The following is a 22,601-nucleotide window of genomic DNA, read 5'->3' as shown; positions in this document are numbered from 1 at the left end:
AGACTGTGGTGGAGAGGTTTGCATGTTCTTGTGAGGGTTCTGAGAGTAGTAGGCTGTGGTGGAGAGGTTTGCATGTTCTTGTGAGGGTTCTGAGAGCAGTAGACTGTGGTGGAGAGGTTTGCATGTTCTTGTGAGGGTTCTGAGAGCAGTAGACTGTGGTGGAGAGGTTTGCATGTTCTTGTGAGGGTTCTGAGAGTAGTAGACTGTGGTGGAGAGGTTTGCATGTTCTTGTGAGGGTTCTGAGAGCAGTAGACTGTGGTGGAGAGGTTTGCATGTTATTTTAAGGGCTCAGACAGTGGTAGATTATAGTGGATACTTTTTTTGAACATTTGATTGAGAGATATATCCTGTACATGTTGCTTATACAGGTAAGATAAGGTAAGGTAAGGTAAGATTCTCACATACACGTGTCGGTTTGAGAAGAATACATTATAGTGGGGACTTTTTTGAAAATGACCTGAAGTAAGAGTGACGGTAAGAGTAAGAGTGATTGAGTGAATGTTTCGTAAAAGGTTTAGGAGTGGAATTAATATGAGACACAGTGATGGTGGGTTGTGTTTAGGAGTAGTATTAACATGAGACAGTGATGATGGGTTGTGTTTAGGAGTATAATTAATATGAGACACAGTGATGGTGGGTTGTGTTTAGGAGTAGTATTAACATGAGACACAGTGATGGTGGGTTGTGTTTAGGAGTAGTATTAACATGAGACACAGTGATAGTGGGATGTGGTTTTGTTGGTAGAGAACACTCAGCATCACATTCCTGTTTCACCTTCCTGTCCTAGATAGACCTAATACAGGCCTCCTGAACCATAAGTTCTTTACACAGAGATCCTATTAATTTACTAGCTATTAGTTCTAATATGTAAATGCTTCTTTATATGGACATGCTAAGCACTTCATATGCACTTTACAGTATCTGGACAGCACATTACATTAGACTATATGTATAAATAAAATAAATAAATATATATATATATATATATATATATACACATATATATATGGATAGCAGGCTACATTAGACTATATGTAGACTATATGTATAACAGGCTACATTAGACTATATATGAATAGCAAGCTACATTAGACTATATATGGATGACAGGCTACATTAGACTATATATGGATAACAGGCTACATTAGACTATATATGGATAACAAGCTACATTAGACTATATATGGATAACAGGCTAAATTAGACTATATATGGATAACAGGCTACATTAGACTATTATTGGATAACAGGCTACATTAGACTATATATGGACAACAAGCTACGCTAGACTATATATGGATAACAGGCTAAATTAGACTATATATGGATAACATGCTACATTAGACTATATATGGATAACAGGCTACATTAGACTATATATGGATAACAAGCTACATTAGACTATATATGGATAACAGGCTAAATTAGACTATATATGGATAACAGGCTAAATTTGACTATATATTGATAACAGACTTGTCACAACCTGACCATAGTTTGCTTTGTATGTTTCTATGTTTTGGTTGGTCAGGGTGTGATCTGAGTGGGCATTCTATGTTGTGTGTCTAGTTTGTCTGTTTATGTGTTTGGCCTGATATGGTTCTCAATCAGAGGCAGGTGTTAGTCATTGTCTCTGATTGGGAACCATATTTAGGTCGCCTGTTTGTTGGTTGGGTTTTGTGGGTGATTGTTTCCTGTCTTTGTGTTTGTTGCACCAGATTGCACCAAACTCTTTCGGTTTTTCCACGTTTATTGTTTTTGTAGTTTATTCATGTATGGTTTCATTATTAAAGAACCATGAATTATAACCACGCTGCATTTTGGTCTGCCTCTCCTTCCCAGGAGGAATCCCGTAACAAGGCTACATTAGACTATATATGGATAACAGGCTACATTAGAATATATTTGGATTACAGGCTACACTAGACTATATATGGATTACAGGCTACATTAGACTATATATGGATAACAGGCTAAATTAGACTATATATATGGATAACAGGCTACATTAGACTATATATGGATTACAGGCTACATTAGACTATATATGGATAACAGGCTAAATTAGACTATATATATGGATAACAGGCTACATTAGACTATATATGCATAACAGGCTACATTAGAATATATATATGGATTACAGGCTACACTAGACTATATATGGATAACAGGCTACATTAGACTATATAATGATAACTGTCTACATTAAACTATATATGGATTACAGGCTACATTAGACTGTAATCTTAGTCGGGCACCACAAAATAATATTTACAGTGGGGCAAAAAAGTATCATCATAGGTACACTTCAACTATGACAGACAAAATGAGGGAAAAATCCAGAAAATGACATTGTAGGATTTTTTATGAATTTATTTGCAAATTATGGTGGAAAATAAGTATTTGGTCAATAACAAAAGTTTATCTCAATACTTTGTTATATACCCTTTATTGGCAATGACAGAGGTCAAATGTTTTCTGTAAGTCTTCACAAGGTTTTCACACACTGTTGCTGGTATTTTGGCCCATTCCTCCATGCAGATCTCCTCTAGAGCAGTGATGTTTTGGGGCTGTTGCAGGGCAACACGGACTTTCAACTCCCTCCAAAGATTTTCTATGGGGTTGAGATCTGGAGACTGGCTAGGCCACTCCAGGACCTTGAAAAGCTTCTTACGAAGCCACTCCTTCGTTGCCCGGGCGGTGTGTTTGGGATCATTGTCATGCTGAAAGACCCAGCCACATTTCATTTTCAATGCCCTTGCTAATGGAAGGAGGTTTTCACTTAAATTCTCACAATACATGGCCCCATTCATTCTTTCCTTTACACGGATCAGTCGTCCTGGTCCCTTTGCAGCCCCAAAGCATGATGTTTCCACCCCCATGTTTCACAGTAGGTATGGTGTTCTTTGGATGCACCTCCGCATTCTTTGTCCTTCAAACACAACGAGTTGAGTTTTTACCAAAGAGTTCTATTTTGGTTTCATCTGACCATATGACATTCTCCCCATCTTCTTCTGGATCATCCAAATGCTCTCTAGCAAACTTCAGACGGGCCTGGACATGTACTGGCTTAAATTAAGCAGGGGGACACGTCTGGCACTGCAGGATTTGAGTCCCTGGCGGCGTAGTGTGTTACTGATGGTAGGCTTTGTTACTTTGGTCCCAGCTCTCTGCAGGTCATTCCCTAGGTCCCCCCATGTGGTTCTGAGATTTTTGCTCACCGTTCTTGTGATAATTTTGACCCCACGGGGTGAGATCTTGCGTGGAGCCCCAGATCGAGGGAGATTATCAGTGGTCTTGTATGTCTTCCATTTCCTAATAATTGCTCCCACAGTTGATTTCTTCAAATCAAGCTGCTTACCTATTGCAGATTCAGTCTTCCCAGCCTGGTGCAGGTCTACAATTTTGTTTCTGGTGTCCTTTGACAGCTCTTTGGTCTTGGCCATAGTGGAGTTTGGAGTGTGACTGTTTGAGGTTGTGGACAGGTGTCTTTTATACTGATAACAAGTTCAAACAGGTGCCATTAATACAGGTAACGAGTGGAGGACAGAGGAGCCTCTTAAAGAAGAAGTTACAGGTCTGTGAGAGCCAGAAATCTTGCTTGTTTGTAGGTGACCAAATACTTATTTTCCACCATAATTTGCAAATAAATTCATAAAAAATTTTACAATGTGATTTTCTGGATATTTTTTCCTCATTTTGTCTGTCATAGTTGAAGTGTACCTATGATGAAAATTACAGGCCTCGCATCTTTTTAAGTGGGAGAACTTGCACAATTGGTGGCTGACTAAATACTTTTTTGCCCCACTGTATAGAGCTGTTATCTTCTGAATAAACTCTTAAAGACCTAGTCATATTTTACATCAATAGCAGTCAATAATAATCGTCATCTTAATTCAGTCTCATCTGAAAGTTGTAAATTCTTGGTTATCTTCACGAACCCTGGCTAACAAGTTGAATCAGCAATACAAAATTGGGTTTAATTATTTATTTACTAAATACCTAACTAATCACACATAATTACATATACACATAATGAATCATACCTTGATTACAAATTACGTCATGAAGGAAAAAGTCCCTAGCGGGCGGAACAGATATGACAGCTGGTTACACAAAAGAAAAGGGCTGGGTTTGAGTGGAAGAGCGGGAAGTCTGAGGGACAAAGGTAGAAGCTGTGCTATCGTAAATACAGTATCTTATGCATTCTAAATTATCGCCCATTTGGAAAAGGAAACTAAAATAAATATTTACTCTGAGCTGCGCTTCTGTAGGTTGGTGGTAGAAGGAAGGCCGTGTTGCCAAATCGAGTCCTTTGAAGAATGTCTCTGGTGGTCAATTGAAAATCTTGTAGTAACATCGTTGTGTGATAGACGAGATACTCTGTCTGTTTCTTCCTAACCCTCGTTTGTAGCTGCTGTTGCTAACTCAACGGCTAGGAGGAATCACTGCTGTAGTGAATAAGAGTTCGCAACCAAAGCTCACGCTGAGGTAGGCTTAGTTCTGTAGTTGACATGTTCGTTCGACCTCATGTACTTGGAACAGGAGGTTACATTTTCATCAAGGGCTTATATAGTGGAGGGAGAAAAGGGGTGTGTTTCATAGTTTACAACCTATGTCTCTTCAAGTGGGCGGGCCACTGAGTCAGGCTTAATTCACTAATGAAAACCCAATTCTGACATTTTAGAAGATAAAATCACATTTCATCCCATCACGAATAGTTTCATATTCAAACATTTAAATTGAACAACAATTCCATGAGAATCTGATAACTCTGATGTGTAGACTTTCCACTGTAGAGTTTATGTCATCTTATCATTGATGAGAATGTCTCAGATGACAACCGAACTGACATCATATTCATTAAGTACCACCGCATATGTTCATTTGGTCGGATTACCAGAATATTGTTAATTTCCCCCCACCTTCTGATGTTCCCAGAATCTCAATGTTAACTAACATCAGTAGGGTAGAGAGAGGAAAAAGGGGGGAAGAGGTTTTTATGACTGTCATAAACCTACCCCCAGGCAAACGTCATGACAACAGGCTACATTAGACTATTGATGGATAACAAGATACATTAGACTATACAGTATATGGACAGCAGCAGTCAATACAGCAGACTATGGTAATGATCATACTGATGTCTCTGCTAACTAATGCTACTACCAGTACTGTACACAAGGGTCAACAGTGTAACATAATATGATAGAGGCATGTTGTACTACAGACATCAGTGTTTGTGTGCTTCTATGTGACTTAGTCAAGTAGCCAGTGTTGTGTTTCACCATTCTATCTGAGTCCTCTCCAGTTTGTAATGTTGTTATTAGCCCAACATTATTGAGGACATTGTTATTAGGATGGTGCAGTAATGTTGAGATGCCAGTAGGGAGAACTCTAGTCTAGAACACTGGAAACTTCTGTACCACTTTGAAGCAGCTGATGAGGAGTGTAAATTGAATGTGTTTTTTAGAATAGAATGAATGACATCATGGAACTGACCTGTTCCAAGTAGAACTCAGAGGGACAAGGCAACACATTCTGAGATATTATAAACATTCCATTTAGAACAGTCAACATATTGTTAACCTTTAGCGTTGAGTAATCCCGTATCCGGGAGCGTAATCATAGCCTCAAGGACATTACCATAATGCAACGTTTCCTATTCATGAAAATCGCAAATGAAATGAAATAAATATATTCAAACACAAGCTTAGCCTTTTGTTAACAACACTGTCATCTCAGATTTTCAAAATATGCTTTTCAACCAAAGCAAAACAAGCATTTGAGTAAGAGTTTTGATATTCTAGCCTAGCATAGCATTAAGCCTAGCATTCAGCAGGCAACATTTTCACAAAAACAAGAAAAGCATTCAAATAAAATAATTTACCTTTGAAGAACTTTGGATGTTTTCAATGACGAGACTCTTAGTTAGAGGGCAAATGTTCATTTTATCCAAAAAGATTATTTGTGTAGACGAAATAGCTCCGTTTTGTTCATCACGTTTGGCTAAGAAAAAGACCGGAAAATGCAGTCACTTACAACACCAAACTTTTTTCCAAATTAGCTCCATAATATCGACAGAAACATGGCAAACGTTGTTTAGAAACAATCCTCAAGTGTTTTTCACATATCTATTTCGATAATCTATCAGTGGTGGCAGTTGGCTTCTCATCAGAAGCAAATGGAAAAATACTGCAGCTGGAGATTACGCAATAATTGTGACGGAGGACACCAAGCGACCACCTGGTAGATGTAGTCTCTTATGGTCAATCTTCCAATGATATGCCTACAAATACGTCACAATGCTGCAGACACCTTGGGGAAAACGTGGAAAACGTAAGCTGACTCCTAGCTCCTTCACAGCCATATAAGGAGTCATTGGCATGAGGCAGTTTAAAAAAATGCGTCACTTCCTGATTGGATTTTTATCTGAGTTTTTTCTGTAACATCAGTTCTGTGACACTCACAGATAATATCTTTGCAGTTCTGGAAACGTCAGAGTGTTTTCTTTCCAAAGCTGTCAATTATATGCATAGTCGAGCATCTTTTCGTGACAAAATATCTTGTTTAAAACGGGAACGTTTTTCATCCAAAAATTAAAATAGCGCCCCCTATATCCAAGAAGTTAACATGGTTTTGTATTTATATAAAAGTATATATGGGGGACATTTTGTCCATTTTATAAATGTAGGACCCACTCTCATACAGCAATCTTCCTTTTCTGATATACTGGTCTGATCGTCTGTCACGTCCGTCGTAAGGAGGAGACCAAGGTGCAGTGTGGGACCAAGGTGCAGCGTGGTATGCGTTCATTCTTCTTTTATTAAGAAAGAACAATGAACAATGAACAAAACAAACAAAACAAACAAAACAAACAAAACAAACCGTAACGCTAATATGGATAGCGCTGACAGGCAACTAAACATAGAACAAGGACCCACAAAACCAAAAAATGGTAACCTAAATTTGATTCCCAATCAGAGACAAGGATAAACAGCTGCCTCTGATTGGGAACCAATTCAGGCCACCATAGACCTACATAAACCTAGACCTACCAAAACATCTAGACATACAAAAAACCCTAGACATACAAAACCCCCTAAACAATACAAAAACTAACATACCCACCCTAGTCACACCCTGACCTAACCGAACATAAAGAATACAGAGATATCTAAGGTCAGAGCGTGACATCGTCATGCATGTTAATGTCTTAAAGAGGAAGGAAAGGACTGTTCTGTATCAGCTACTTGTGTTCTGACTACTATAAATATGTATCAACCACAGAACACACACTTACTAGCAGTTCCCACTCACTACCAGTAAGTTGACTCACTGTACAAGACCTCACCCCTTCACTTCACTCTGTAAGTACTCGACAATATCTTGAAATATAGTTTTGGTTATTTGTTTTTAGTCATAAGTCAAATACTTGAGGGTAATGTATAATTTGACTTGTTGTTATGTTTTGAGCTGTGTTTTGGTTGTTACATCAGGGTCAGTATTCATAAAGTGTCTCAGTGTAGGAGTGTTGATCTACATAGAGATGAGATGATTAACCAGGGTAAAAAAGACATGCAGACAAATATTGTAATACTGCAGTGTGTGGACTCGTGTGTGTGTGTGTGTGTGTGTGTGTGTGTGTGTGTGTGTATGTGTGTGTGTGTGTGTGTGTGTGTGTGTGTGTGTGTGTGTGTGTGTGTGTGTGTGTGTGTGTGAATGTGTGTGTGCGTGCATGATAGGAGCTATCATTGAGCCTGGTGATCAGTCTTGGTACAGCTTGACTGAACATTTTTCCTCCTATTTCAGTGGATCTGAGACTATAAAAGCTTCTGAATAATCAATGTATAAATGTGTGTTTACAATACTACAGATCAATAAGTTGTTGTTGTTGATGATGATGATGACTTTACCGTATCCATTAGATAAATTGTTTTCTGCCTCATACATGTCATCTTAAATCGACAGACGTAGACAGACATGCAACATATCACACATTACATACATAGTGCAATAGACTTACAGACAGACAGTATTCACATAGACAACCATATAGCACAATACAACACAACACAATATGAGCCTGGTTCATTTTCAGTATGAGGCCCTGTACCCCATTTACAGTTTATTCTTCAATTTATCAGGTGGAGTTATTCACCAGCTATAGAGTGAGTTGTTGTTTATGTTTCTAAGACTGCAGGGTGGGAGATGTAACAATGGCCTTGAGAACAGCAGGAAGTGTGTTGGTGGTCTTTCTCTGGTCTGTGACAGGTATGATCTCATTCATAACTTTCATGTTTGTCAATCTAAAGACATTTGTAAAATGTTAAAATTACAGTTCCGTTTTATTGTTCTGGTGTGTTCTGTTAGGCATCTCAACTTCCCTTTAAATAGTTATCTTTCACAACTCACTGAGTGATGCTTATCTATGGTTTCCATTCATAACTATGGAAACAAAATATTGACTTTATGTAATACCCTTGTGTGACTGTGTTTCAGTGGTACTGGGTCAGAAAGGATGGAGTGTGACTTACACCCCCCAGAGTATCTGTATCTTGAAGGGGTCTACAGTGGAGCTGTCCTGCTCTTACAAATGTCCCAGTGGTCATAAAGTCACAACAACCCTCTGGTCCACTGAATGGGGGACTGGTATAGAACCTAACAATCTAGGTCAAGACCCAAAGTATGAAGGTCGTGTGGATTATCATGGGGATAAGAAGAAAGACTGCAACCTGAAAATCAGGGACCTGAGAGAGAGTGACTCAGCTACGTACAGGTTCAGATTATTAACAGATCAGGAAGGAGGGAAATATTCTGGAAATCCTGGAGTCACTCTGTCTGTCACAGGTACAGTTACATTCAATATAGTTAAACTGTTGAATTCCATTTAGTCATTTATTCAGGAAATGTTTTTTGTGTTTATATCTGTATAACATTTGTATTAGAGTGATAAGTCAGTGATAAAAGGATTCACAGTGATATTGTTTTTTCTCCAGGTCTTCAGGTGAAGGTGACTGGTGGACATCAGGATAAGACACTGACCTGTATCACCAGCTGTACTTTGACTGACAAACCCACCTACATCTGGTACAAGAACGGACACAAAGTAAAGGAGGACACTTCCAGCCTGTACTCAGACTCCTTTAGTGATTCAGACAGTTACTCCTGTGCTGTAAAAGACCATGAGGATCTCCTCTCTCCTGCAGTGTGTGTGTTTTTTTTATACAAATTTCATATGAATACAATGTTGTTTCAGGTTGTGAGACTAATGTCCATAAATCCTTGAAATGTTCATCTTCAATAAGAGAGTAAATCTAAAAGTTATTTTGTGGAAAAGTACAATTGTGGAACATGTATGTAATATTTACAACTGACCTAATTTGTTCTCTTTTTAAATCCACTGTCTTTTACACCAGATGGACCAAGGAACACCTCAGTGTCAGTCAGTCCCTCTGGTGAAATAGTGGAGGGCAGTTCAGTGACTCTGACCTGCAGCAGTGATGCCAACCCACCTGTGGACAAATACACCTGGTACAAGAAGAACGTAACCTCACCAAAAGCATCAGGACAGAGTTACAACATCACTAACATCATATCTGAGGACAGAGGAGAATACTACTGTAAGGCTGAGAATACAATAGCATCTAATAACTCTACAACTCTGATGATCATTGTAGCAGGTAAAGTTACATCTTCAATACAAAGCTACATGTTTCAATCTAATCTCACTATACTTTGGATTATTACACCTTAGTTTATAACTATATTATTATATTTATAACTATAACTATATATTTATAACTATAACTATATTGGGTTATAAGATTCCTTTAATTAACAAGTATTGCATTAATGTCCTGTATTTAAGAATATTTTTAGTATATTATTTCATGCAATGTACTCATATCATCTATATTATATTATAGGGAAACAAACCTCAGTTATGACTGCAGCTGTAGGAATCATAGTGGGTGTTCTGGTTCTCATCCTCTGTTTCTCTGGATTCATGTGGTTCAGGTGAGTGAAAATGCACATTTTTATGTTGTTCATTATTTAAACGTAGCAGTCTGTTTTTTTTGTTAACTTCATTAATTAATTAATTTATTAATAAATTAATGTGCAAAACAGGAAGAAGGCCTCCAAATCCACCTCTGACACAAGAGACACAGCAGACGATGGACAGGTGAGTCTGTTGGAATCAGAAGATGACTGTGTATTCTTTGTGGAACATTTTCTTCCTCATGTTGTCTGTCCTCTTCCCATCAGGGAGACTCTAGTCCAGTGTATGACAACGTCCTACAGAGCCCTACAGACAACCCCACAGACCACCAGGATGACATTCACTACGCCAGCGTCCACTTCTCTCACTCCAAAAACCAGGAAGTGCCTCTGTACTCCACCGTCCAACTGCCTCAATCCCAGAAACAGGAAGAAGATGTCCAGTACTCTGTTGTGAAATGTAACCACCTCACTGCTGCCCCCCTGTGACCATATTCTGCATTAAGGTCATTCATATGCTGCTGCTTATTGTAGGAGATGTCATCAATATGCAAAACAGTTGACCCCTAGTGACCACTAGTGATGTCATTTCCTAACACTTGTCTATTCCCAAAAATACCAACCCAACAATGGACATCTCAATACAATTACATGTCTATAATGAGGGGGTGATTTGATGATGGTTTAAAGGAAATGTTCCGTTGTGTTCCAAATGGCAGCCTATTCCCTATTTAGTGAGCCCCACAGGCCCTTGTCAAAGTAGTGCACTTTAAAAGGTATAGGGTGCCACCATTTGGGACGCAGACTTTGTTTAATTTCTGTTTCTCTGCTTCAGACCCGCGGCAACACAAGCATCTGAGGAGAACCCATCTGTTCTCTACAGCACAGTCAACAAATCCAGAACCATGAAGACCGGAACATTACAGAACCAAGAAAACCTGAACAGAACTAACCCCGAACCAAGAAGAACTGAACAGAACTAACCCAGAACCAAGAAGCCCTGATCAGAACTAACCCAGAACCAAGAAGACCTGAACACAACCAACCCAGAACCAATAAGACCTGAACATTACAAACCCAGAACCAAGAAGACCCGAACAGAACAAACTCAGAACCAAGAAAACCTGAACAGAACTAACCCAGAACCAAGAAGACCTAAACACAACCAACCCAGAACCAAGAAGACCTGAACAGAACTAACCCGGAACCAAGAAGACCTGAACACAACAAGTTTAACAAAAACCTTGAATATCTGGAACCGTATATTAAAACTAAGTGGTATAATTAAGCAATATTGTCAGAGGGGGTGTGGTATATTGGCCTATATACTGTACCACGGCTAAGGACTGTTCTTAAGTACGACACAACACAGAGTTCCTGGATACAGCCCTTAGCTGTGGTATATTGGCCTATATACTGTACCACGGCTAAGGACTGTTCTTAAGCACGACACAACGCAGAGTTCCTGGATACAGCCCTTAGCTGTGGTATATTGGCTATATACTGTACCACGGCTAAGGACTGTTCTTAAGCACGACACAACGCAGAGTTCCTGGATACAGCCGTTAGCAGTGGTATATTGGCAATAAACCACAAACCCCAGAGGTGACTTATTGCTATTATAAACTGGCTACCAACATCAATAGAAAAGTAAAAAAGTATTTTTGCGTCATACCCGTGCTTTATTGTCTGATATACCAACACAATCTCACACTCAATTTGTGCAAATATGAACAAAAACTATTTCAGCAGATTTCATATGTTTTTTTGCGTTTTTGTGTGGATTAATTCATGTGAAAAGACACTCCTTTTTGAGCGATTTAATTTGTAGTTAAATACACACATTTTGTGTGACTTCATTCATAGGAAAATACATTTTTGGGGGCAGACTTTTCAAAATGATCAGAGCAATTGTTACGACTTCTAAAGAAGGTAACTCCTCTCCCTGCCGGTCTGCTTGCCACCAACGATCCATTTTTCCTTTCCTGTTTGTTTTGTCTTTGGTTCTTTTTCACACCTGGTTTCATTTGTGTTAATTTCTGTGTGAATAAGGGTAACCTGTTGCCTGCCTAAGTTTGTGCGGGATTAGTCTTTTTATTTGATGTGCTCGGTGTTATTTGTTTTCACGGTTACGTAAGTGTATATAGTGTCAGAACTGTGTTTGTTCCTCCGTGTGTTTGCACGGGTTCTCCGTACGAGGGCGTTGTCCTTTTCGATTGTGCCATTCCTGTGTTGGTGGACTGTCTTATTAAAGCACGCTTCTCAGGCATCCCTGCTCTCCTGCGCCTGACTCCTACACCTATCACCTACAGTAGACGCACCTTATCACAGCAATGCATGATGAGCAATGGTGTTCTACACTGACTTTTTTTGTCTGATATACAGTACACACTTCTGAAATGTTGTTTCAACCAATCGGCATCCAGGAACCAAACTACCCAGGATCATATCGGTAGTCCCAGCAGTTGGTAGAGCCATGCTAGGGTAGAGTCGTAAATTAGAGTAGGAGTGCTGATCTAGGGTCGGTTTTGCCTTTGAAACTATGATGAACATGAAAAGGAGCTTAAAAAATATATATTTTTCAAGTTAATTATCCCAAAATATATTTACATCAAACACAATCTGATTACAGGAATCTTTGACAAATAAACTTGAAATATTAAACTTAATTGTTGTTGTTTTTAACTTGTTTTAACAGTATCTGTAGTTGAGAAAAAAAGAAAGCTTTTAAAAAATATATTTTTTAAATCAACGACCAAAACAATGTGTAAACTACAGAGCCCTGGAGGTGACATTGACTGAGATTTTTATTTTAAACACAAGAACTATAACGTGCTTATGATTTATAAAACGAGTTCACAAATTAATAAACATGCTCCAAAAATATTAAAACGTGTGCGTGAATTTATATGAAACGTGCACATGACTCTGCTAGTTTCTCATGTCTGAAGCAATTCTGGATACGTTTGATGAATGTAGGATAATACAACACATTAGATCTGGTAAAAGATAGTTCAAAGAATGTTTTTTTTGTAATTTTATGTACCATCATCTTTGAAATGCAAGTGAAAGGCCATAATGTATTATTCCAGCCCAGGATCAATTTATGTTTTGGCCACTAGATGGTAGCAATGTATGTGCAAAGTTTTAGACTGGGCAAATGAATCATTGCATTTATCTTCAAATGTTGTATCAAGACTGCCCAAATGTGCCTAACTTGTTTATTAATAACTTATTAAGTTCAAAACTGTGCACTCTCCTCAAACAATAGCATGGTATTATTTCACTGTAATAGCTACTGTAAATTGGACAGTGCAGATAGAATAACAAGAATTTAAGCTTTCTGCCAATATCAGATATGTCTATGTCCTGGGAAATGTTCTCATTACCTTCAATCTCATGCTAATCGCATTAGCCTACTTTAGCTCAATCGACCCACCGATCCTGAAGAAGTTTTAAAGCCATCATCAACAGCAGCGTGGAAGAATGGAAGAACAGTCTAGCTTACTACTGTACAGATCCCATTCATTTGCTCTACTAAGTGGAGAGTGACAGTGGTGGCACCTTTCCATCCCTTTCCTGCTCCTTCAGTCATCAAGGTATTTATCTTAGGTCTACTAGCTACATGGCCTGGTTTTGTGGTTGTGTCCATTTGTGTGGCTCTCACTAACTCCATGGTGTTGAATCCACTCAATGGGTAAGTTGTGTCTGTGTGTGTACTGCTTCTGCAAACTTTACATTATGACCATCCAGGCATCCAGCTTAGGATGCTCCTCCATTGTTCATTAATTCACTCACAAACACACAAACACTCAACGTGTACATGGTCATCCACCTGAACTCAACCCTGTTGGTGCTGTCCTCTATTGAGTTGAACATGTCTTTTATTGAAGCTGGGTTGTGTTCATTAGTGCACACATCATAACAAAATGTGTTGCAACGAAGGGAAAAATAAGCGTTTAATATTGCACAAGTTCAGATAGTTTTCTACTTTCTGTTTCTCAGTGTTTCTTCTGTGTTGTGCCTTATGAACATTACCCTGTCCTTTACTGACTTCTTCTCTGTAGTGGCCTGTTGTTGTTATTGTTGTATTGACCATGTTGTCTTCTGTTGATATTTCCCCAGCGGCCTGGCTGCTTTGGGCCGGGCTGTGAGGTGGTGGTGGTGGTCTCTGGGGGCTGGTCTAGGCGGAGAGGTAGAGGCAGGAGGAGCCTGCAGTGGCTGTGGGTGTTGCCCATGTCAAGCCACGCCCGGGGCCTGGCGAGGGCTGAGTAAATAACAGCTGAGCTGGACTGCTCTGCCCTCCCTACAGACTCTGGTAGGAGGCAGCCCAGCAATGGCAACAGACCCAGGAACAGGTGAAGAATGGATGAAGGGGGACGACACACAGAGAGACACACACATGGCTGGGGTACAGTACTGTACAACAAGCAGACTTAACATCCCCTAACTAAACACACACATGGCTGGGGTACAGTACTGTACAACAACAAGCAGACTTAACATCCCCTAACTAAACACACACATGGCTGGGGTACAGTACTGTACAACAACAAGCAGACTTAACATTCCCTAACTAAACACACACATGGCTGGGGTACAGTACTGTTCTACAACAAGCAGACTTAACATCCCCTAACTAAACACACACATGGCTGGGGTACAGTACTGTACAACAACAAGCAGACTTAACATCCCCTAACTAAACACACACATGGCTGGGGTACAGTACTGTACAACAACAAGCAGACTTAACATCCCCTCCCCAAACACACACATGGCTGGGGTACAGTACTGTACAACAACAAGCAGACTTAACATCCCCTAACTAAACACACACATGGCTGGGGTACAGTACTGTACAACAACAAGCAGACTTAACATCCCCTAACTAAACACACACATGGCTGAGGTACAGTACTGTCCAACAACAAGCAGACTTAACATCCCCTAACTAAACACACACATGGCTGGGGTACAGTACTGTACAACAACAAGCAGACTTAACATCCCCTAACTAAACACACACATGGCTGAGGTACAGTACTGTACAACAACAAGCAGACTTAACATCCCCTAACTAAACACACACATGGCTGGGGTACAGTACTGTACAACAACAAGCAGACTTAACATCCCCTAACTAAACACACACATGGCTGGGGTACAGTACTGTACAACAACAAGCAGACTTAACATCCCCTAACTAAACACACACATACTTGACTTATTTACACAAGGCTCCATGGGAAATTAAATGTGTAGGCCTATTTGATCAGACCCCCTTTTGAGAAACATGTTAAAGTTGACTATCAGTCTGCAACTACCACAAGACAGTCATATCTTCTCCCTTCCTGTCCTGACTGTGATGTAAGATACCTGCCTTTCAGTCTTCTCTCCCATCTTCTCTACCTTCTCTACCTCTAACCTAATAGAGGTTAGATTAGTAACTGAAGGGGAGTAGAAATGTAATTACACTGTAACAAGCATTGCAGTTCATTGTAATAACTCATAGTTACACAGTACACAGTAATAACAGCATGTAACTGGTGGTAATTGCAGTCTGTAAATACAGAGGTGTAACAATGAATGGTTGTGACCATGCTTGTTTCAAATGGTCAAGTTTCCACTAAATGCACTAATATAATTAATTTTGATATTACTTTATTAAACCTTTATTTAACTAGGCAAGTCAGTTAAGAATAAATTATTATTTCCAATGATGGCCTACCCTGGCCCAACCCCGACACATTCTGCCCCGCCCTATGGGATTTCCCAAACACTGCCAGGTGTGTTCAGCCTGGAATCGAAACAGGGTTAGTGCCTCTAGTACTGAGATGCAGTGACTTAGACTCCTGCACCACTCGGGGGCCCCACATTTAGTGTTTTGTTTCTTCTCAGCTTCATTTGATTAAGTAATAACTATCACAAGGTTGTAATCTCTCGTGGACTGATGCGGTGGGTGTCCTGAGATTAGATAGGCTCTAATTACCTACCCGTGAACACACACTCTTCAAAAGTTCCACTCAATGTTGTTGTTAGCACTTGCACCCAAAAAGTTTACCATCTGGGTTAACAGATCAGATACAGTATAGGTCAACCTCACTGACTGGCGTCTACCATGCCATAGTTAGCTAGTTAGCTAGTGTTTAGCTACATTCAGAAGGAACTAATGTATGCTGACATAAGTATATAGCTAGCTAACTAAGGTTAACATGCTAGGTGTGTCTTACATAATACCATTGAGGTACCGATACCCTGTGAACAAGGTTCAGGGAAGATTAGACCATTGAGGCCAGCTAGCTTTAGAGTAGTCATTACAGCATAGCTATTTGCCAGCTTAGGTAGCTAGCTAGTCAATGTAAGAAAACTAGCTAGCTAGTTTTAGCTAGTGAGTGCTACGGGGCGGTAGTCGTTTAGCTCAGTTACCTTATTTTTCTTGGGAACAGGAACAATGGTGGCCCTCTTGAAGCATGTGGGAACAGCAGACTGGTATAGGGATTGATTGAATATGTCCGTAAACACACCGGCCAGCTGGTCTGCGCATGCTCTGAGGGTGCGGCTGGGGATGCCGTCTGGGCCTGCAGCCTTGCGAGGGTTAACACGTTTAAATGTCTTACTCACCTCGGCTGCAGTGAAGGAGAGACCGCATGTTTTCGTTGCAGGCCGTGTCACTGGCACTGTATTGTCCTCAAAGCGGGCAAAAAAGTGATTTAGTCTGCCTGGGAGCAGGACATCCTGGTCCGAGACTGGGCTGGATTTCTTCCTGTAGTCCGTGATTGACTGTAGACCCTGCCACATGCCTCTTGTGTCTGAGCCGTTGAATTGAGATTCTACTTTGTCTCTGTACTGACGCTTAGCTTGTTTGATAGCCTTGCGGAGGGAATAGCTGCACTGTTTGTATTCGGTCATGTTACCAGACACCTTGCCCTGATTAAAAGCAGTGGTTCGCGCTTTCAGTTTCACGCGAATGCTGCCATCAATCCACGGTTTCTGGTTAGGGAATGTTTTAATCGTTGCTATGGGAACGACATCTTCAACGCACGTTCTAATGAACTCGCACACCGAATCAGCGTATTCGTCAATGTTGTTATCTGACGCAATACGAAACATCTCCCAGTCCACGTGATGGAAGCAGTCTTGGAGTGTGGAGTCAGCTTGGTCGGACCAGCGTTGGACAGACCTCAGCGTGGGAGCCTCTTGTTTTAGTTTCTGTCTGTAGGCAGGGATCAACAAAACGGAGTCGTGGTCAGCTTTTCCAAAAGGGGGGCGGGGCAGGGCCTTATATGCGTCGCGGAAGTTAGAGTAACAATGATCCAAGGTCTTTCCACCCCTGGTTGCGCAATCGATATGCTGATAAAATTTAGGGAGTCTTGTTTTCAGATTAGCCTTGTTAAAATCCCCAGCTACAATGAATGCAGCCTCCGGATAAATCGTTTCCAGTTTGCAGAGAGTTAAATAAAGTTTGTTCAGAGCCATCGATGTGTCTGCTTGGGGGGGGATATATACGGCTGTGATTATAATCGAAGAGAATTCTCTTGGTAGATAATGCGGTCTACATTTGATTGTGAGGAATTCTAAATCAGGTGAACAGAAGGATTTGAGTTCCTGTATGTTTCTTTCATCACACCATGTCACGTTGGCCATGAGGCATACGCCTCCGCCCCTCTTCTTACCAGAAAGATGTTTGTTTCTGTCAGCGCGATGTGTGGAGAAACCCGTTGGCTGCACCGCTTCGGATAGAGTCTCTCCAGTGAGCCATGTTTCAGTGAAGCAACGGACATTACAGTCTCTGATGTCCCTCTGGAATGCTACCCTTGCTCGGATTTCATCAACCTTGTTGTCAAGAGACTGGACATTGGCAAGAAGAATGCTAGGGAGTGGTGCACGGTGTGCCCGTCTCCGGAGTCTGACCAGAAGACCGCCTCGTTTCCCTCTCTTTCGGAGTCGTTTTTTTGGGTCGCTGTATAGGATCCACTCCGTTGTCCTGTTTGTAAGGCAGAACACAGGATCTACGTCGCGAAAAACATATTCTTGGTTGTACTGATGGTGAGTTGACGCTGATCTTATATTCAGTAGTTCTTCTCGACTGTATGTAATGAAACCTAAGATGACCTGGGGTACTAATGTAAGAAATAACACGTAAAAAAACTAAAAACTGCATAGTTTCCTAGGAACGCGAAGCGAGGCGGCCATCTCTGTCGGCGCCGGAAGTAGCACATATGCTGCAGTTTATTGTAGGAGATGTCATCAATAAGCAAAACAGTTGACCCTTTGTGACCACTATGAAGCCAAACTATGAACCCAACAATGGACATCTCAGGACATTTACTATGACATGTCTATAATGAAGGAGTGACGTGATGATGGTTTTGAGGAACTGTTCTTCTGTTCAAAATGGCACCCTATTCCCTATTTAGTGCACTACTTTAGACAGAGCCCTATAGGGTGCCACCATTTGGGACGCTGTCTTTGTTTCATTGTTGTTTCTCTCTTCAGACCCGCAGCAGCACAAGCAGCTGAGGAGGACTCCTCTGTTCTCTACAGTACATTCAATAAACCCTGATCCAAGAAGACCCAACACAACAAACCCAAAACCAAGAAGACCTGAACACAACAAACCCAGAACCAAGAAGACCTGAACAGAATAAGTTTGACAATAACCTTGTGACTCAGGACCTGTATATTTAAACTAAGTGATAAAATGCCTGTGGAGGTGTGGAATATTGACCATTATAAACTGGGTGGTTTGAGCCGTGAAAGCTGATTGGCTGACCGGCGTGGTATACCAGACCGTATACCATGGGTATTAAAATTTGTATTTACTGGTCTAAGGACATTGGTAACCAGTTTAAAATAAGGCACCTCTATGTTTGTGGTGCATCCAAGCACTCCGAGTTGCATTGTGCATAAGAATAGCCCTGAGCGGTAGTATATTGGCCATATACCACACCTCCTCGGGCCTTATTGCTTAAGTTTATAATGGCAACTTCAGGCACTTCAGGGGTTTGTGTTATATGACCAACATACTGTTCCACGGCTTATTTTAAACTGGTTAACAACATAAATAGAACAGTAAACAAGTCTTTTAACGTCATACCCGTGGTATATTGTCTGATATACAGTATAGACTTCTGAAATGCTGTTTCAGCCAATCAGCATCCAGGGCCAAAACTACCCAGTTTATAACAGTATTTAATAATATATGCCATCTAGTAGACACTTTTATCCAAATTCACACAGTCATTACAGTCATGTTTGAAAACACTTTTCGTATGGGAAGTCCCAGCAGGAATGGAACCCATGGTCCATGCTGTACCAACTGAGCTACAGGACGACTCTATTCACACTTAGAGTAGGAGTTCTGATCTAGGGTCAGTTTTGACTTTGAAACAATTATGATTTAGAAAGGGACCTTAACATTTTTTATACTTATTTTTACATTGAAAAATGTTGTATTTCTGAAGTAGGAAACCTTGAGTTCCAGTTATATCTTACAGAGCATTCAGAAAGTATTCAGACCCCTTGACTTTTTCCACATGTTGTGATGTTTCAAACTTTTTCTCAAATTGATGAAATAATTCTCTCCTCATCAATCTACACACAAAGCCCCATAATGCTAAAGCAAAAAAGGTTTTTAGACAATTTTGCAAATGTATAAATACAAAAAACTACAATATCACATTTACATAAGTATTCAGATGCTTTAATCAGTACTTTGTCGAAGCACCTTTGGCAGCGATTACAGCCTCGAGTCTTCTTGGGTATGACGCTACAAGCTTGGCACACCTGTTTTTGGAGGTTTCTCCCATTCTTATCTGCAGATGCTCTCAAGCTTGGTCATGTTGGATGGGGAACGTCACTGAACAGATATATTTAGGTCTCTCCAGAGATGTTCGATCAGGTTCAAGTCCGGGCTCTGGCTGGGCCACTCAAGGACATTGAGATTTCTCCCGAAGCCACTCCTGCTTTGTCTTGGCTGTGTGCTTGTGGTCCTTGTCCTATTGGAAGGTTGAACTGTCACCCCAGTCTGAGGCCCTGAGCCCTCTGGAGCTGGTTTTCCTCAAGGATCTCGCTGCACTTTTCTCCAGTCATATTTCCCTCGATCCTGACTAGTCTCCCAGTCCCTGCCTCTGAAAAATATCCCCTCAGCCTAATGCTGCCAACACCATGCATCACCGTAGGGATGGTGACAGGTTTCCTCCAGACGTGACGCTTGGCATTCAGGCCAAAGAGTTCAATCTTGGTTGCATCAGACCAGATAATCTTGTTTCTCATGGTCTTAGGGTCTTTAGGTAACTTTTGACAAACTCCACGCAGGCTTTCATGTGCCATTGGCTTCATCTGGCCACTCTACCATAAAGGCCTGATTGGTGGAGTACTGCAGAGATGGCTGTCCTTCTTGAAGGCTCTCCCATACAGTAACTACAAATAAGAGATTTGGGCAATAGTGGTTTATTAATCTTCGTCATCATCATCATCATGTCTGTACAAAATATATACAGACACTTTCAGAAGGAGCGATGTCCAGCACCTAGGCACACAACCAGTTACATTAAATATTATTCATTGTCATTTCTAAAACACACAGACACAATATGACATAACATGGATGTTTGGAGTGTGGAGGGTAATTCAGTCAGCGAGGGCATTACATTCTGGAACACTGAGAGATGGAACATTCTGGAATGTCGATGATTGACAATAATACATCTCACAGAATAGATTACATCATTGTTCAGTGAGAATGTGATGTCATATAGAATGAGTGCTCTGGTCTACAACATGGCGTGGCTCTTGACCCCCTAACTGTTGACTGACCTTCCCAGGTACGTTCTCTCTCTTTGGGGACAGAGAGAGCCTATGAGTGGAGGGGAGAGTGGAGATCCCATGGAGAGATCCCTTTAACGCCCCTGACAGCACCACTGAATGTTTTTGGGATAGAACTAGGAGCAGGGGCAGTGGGGGTAAATATGTGTGTCCCTTCTGTTAGGCCACACCCACAGGAAGTGTCACTAAATGACGTTGTTGAACAGATGCATGGACCCTTACAAAGGATAAGAAGCAGTTGGAGAGAAGGTTTAACAGAATAACAGAAGCAGGTCCTGTTGCGACTCTAGAGGCAGTATTTTCATTTTTGGGAAAAAAACGTTCCCGTTTTAAACGGGATATTTTGTCAGGACAAGATGCTAGAATATGCATATAACTGAGAGCTTTGGATAGAAAACACTCTAACGTTTCCAAAACGGTAAAGAGATTGTCTGTGAGTATAACAGAACTGATGTTGCAGGCGAAAGCCTGAGAAAAATCCAATCCGGAAGTGCCCCATATTTTGAAAGCCCTGCGTTCCAATGCGTCCCTATTGAGCTGTGAATGTGCTATCAACCAGCTTACGCTTTCTCCGTATTCCCCAAGGTGTCTACAGCATTGTGACGTAGTTTTACGCATTTATGTTGAAGAATAGCCGTAGCCTACATTGTGTAAGTGGTCACCTGATGGCTCCCAGGGTGACTCTCGAGTAAAATACAGAGGTAGCCATTATTCCAATCGGTCCTACTGAAAAACGAATTGTCCCGACGGATATATTATCGAATAGATATTTGAAAAACACCTTGAGGATTGATTATAAACAACGTTTGCCATGTTTCTGTCGATATTATGGAGCTAATTTGGAATATTTTTCGCCGTTTTCGTGACGGGCAATTTCTCAGCCAAACGTGAAGAACAAACGGAGCGATTTCGCCTACAAAAAAAATATTTTGGGAAAAAATGAACTTTGGCTATCTACCTGGGAGTCTCGTGAGTGAAAACATCCGAAGTTCATCAAAGGTAAACGATTTAATTTGATTGCTTTTCTGATTTTCGTGACAAGGTTGCCTGCTGCTAGCAGGGCATAATGCTATGCTAGTCTATCAATAAACTTACACAAATGCTTCTCTAGCTTTGGCTGTAAAGGATATTTTGAAAATCTGAGATGACAGGGTGATTAACAAAAGGCAGAGCTGTGTTCCAATATATTTCACTTGTGATTTTCATGAATAGGAATATTTTCTAGGAAGATTTATGTCCGTTGTGTTATGCTAATTAGTGTCAGGCAATGATTACGCTCCCAGACCCGGGATGGGGAGTCACAAGAAGTAGTAACTGTCCAATGAAAATCTCACTTTTAAAACCTGATATTAAAGTACATTTTTGACACTATATACTGTATGTATACACACATTAAAATATCCTGTTATCCATACATAGTCTAATGTAGCCTGTTATCCATATATAGTCTAATATAGTCTGTTACCCATATATAGTCTAATGTAGCCTGTTATCCATATATAGTCTAATGTAGCCTGTTATCCATATATAGTCTAATGTAGCCTGTTATCCATATATAGTCTAATGTAGCCTGATATCCATATATAGTCTAATGTAACATGTTATCCATGTTCAGTCAAAAAATGATTTACTTTTATCCCCCAGTTTCGTGCCCTCCAATTGGCAGTTACAGTCTTGTCTCATCGCTGATTTTACACATGATGGCGCCTTTGAACCAGGTGGCCAATGAGTGGCTAGTCTGTAGGCTCGTCAGACCTGCTACATTA

The 22,601-nt window shown here is 40.6% G+C and overlaps 1 protein-coding gene across 1 annotated transcript in view; it reads left to right on the top strand.

Annotated features, from left to right (window-relative positions):
* Window positions 1–22,601, top strand: part of LOC118938521 — a 75,501-nt gene that overhangs the window by 36,744 nt on the left and 16,156 nt on the right. Inside the window, exon 5 of the mRNA XM_036942567.1 lies at window positions 8,200–8,277. Coding sequence (XP_036798462.1) covers window positions 8,223–8,277 — 55 coding nt within the window. The 5' untranslated portion in view covers window positions 8,200–8,222. The remainder of the gene's footprint in view (window positions 1–8,199; window positions 8,278–22,601) is intronic.

This window comes from Oncorhynchus mykiss, chromosome 13 (genome assembly GCF_013265735.2).
Source record: "Oncorhynchus mykiss isolate Arlee chromosome 13, USDA_OmykA_1.1, whole genome shotgun sequence".
NCBI lineage: Eukaryota > Metazoa > Chordata > Actinopteri > Salmoniformes > Salmonidae > Oncorhynchus > Oncorhynchus mykiss.
Note: the sequence above shows the minus strand (reverse complement) of the source record. Positions and strands in the feature narration are given on the sequence as shown.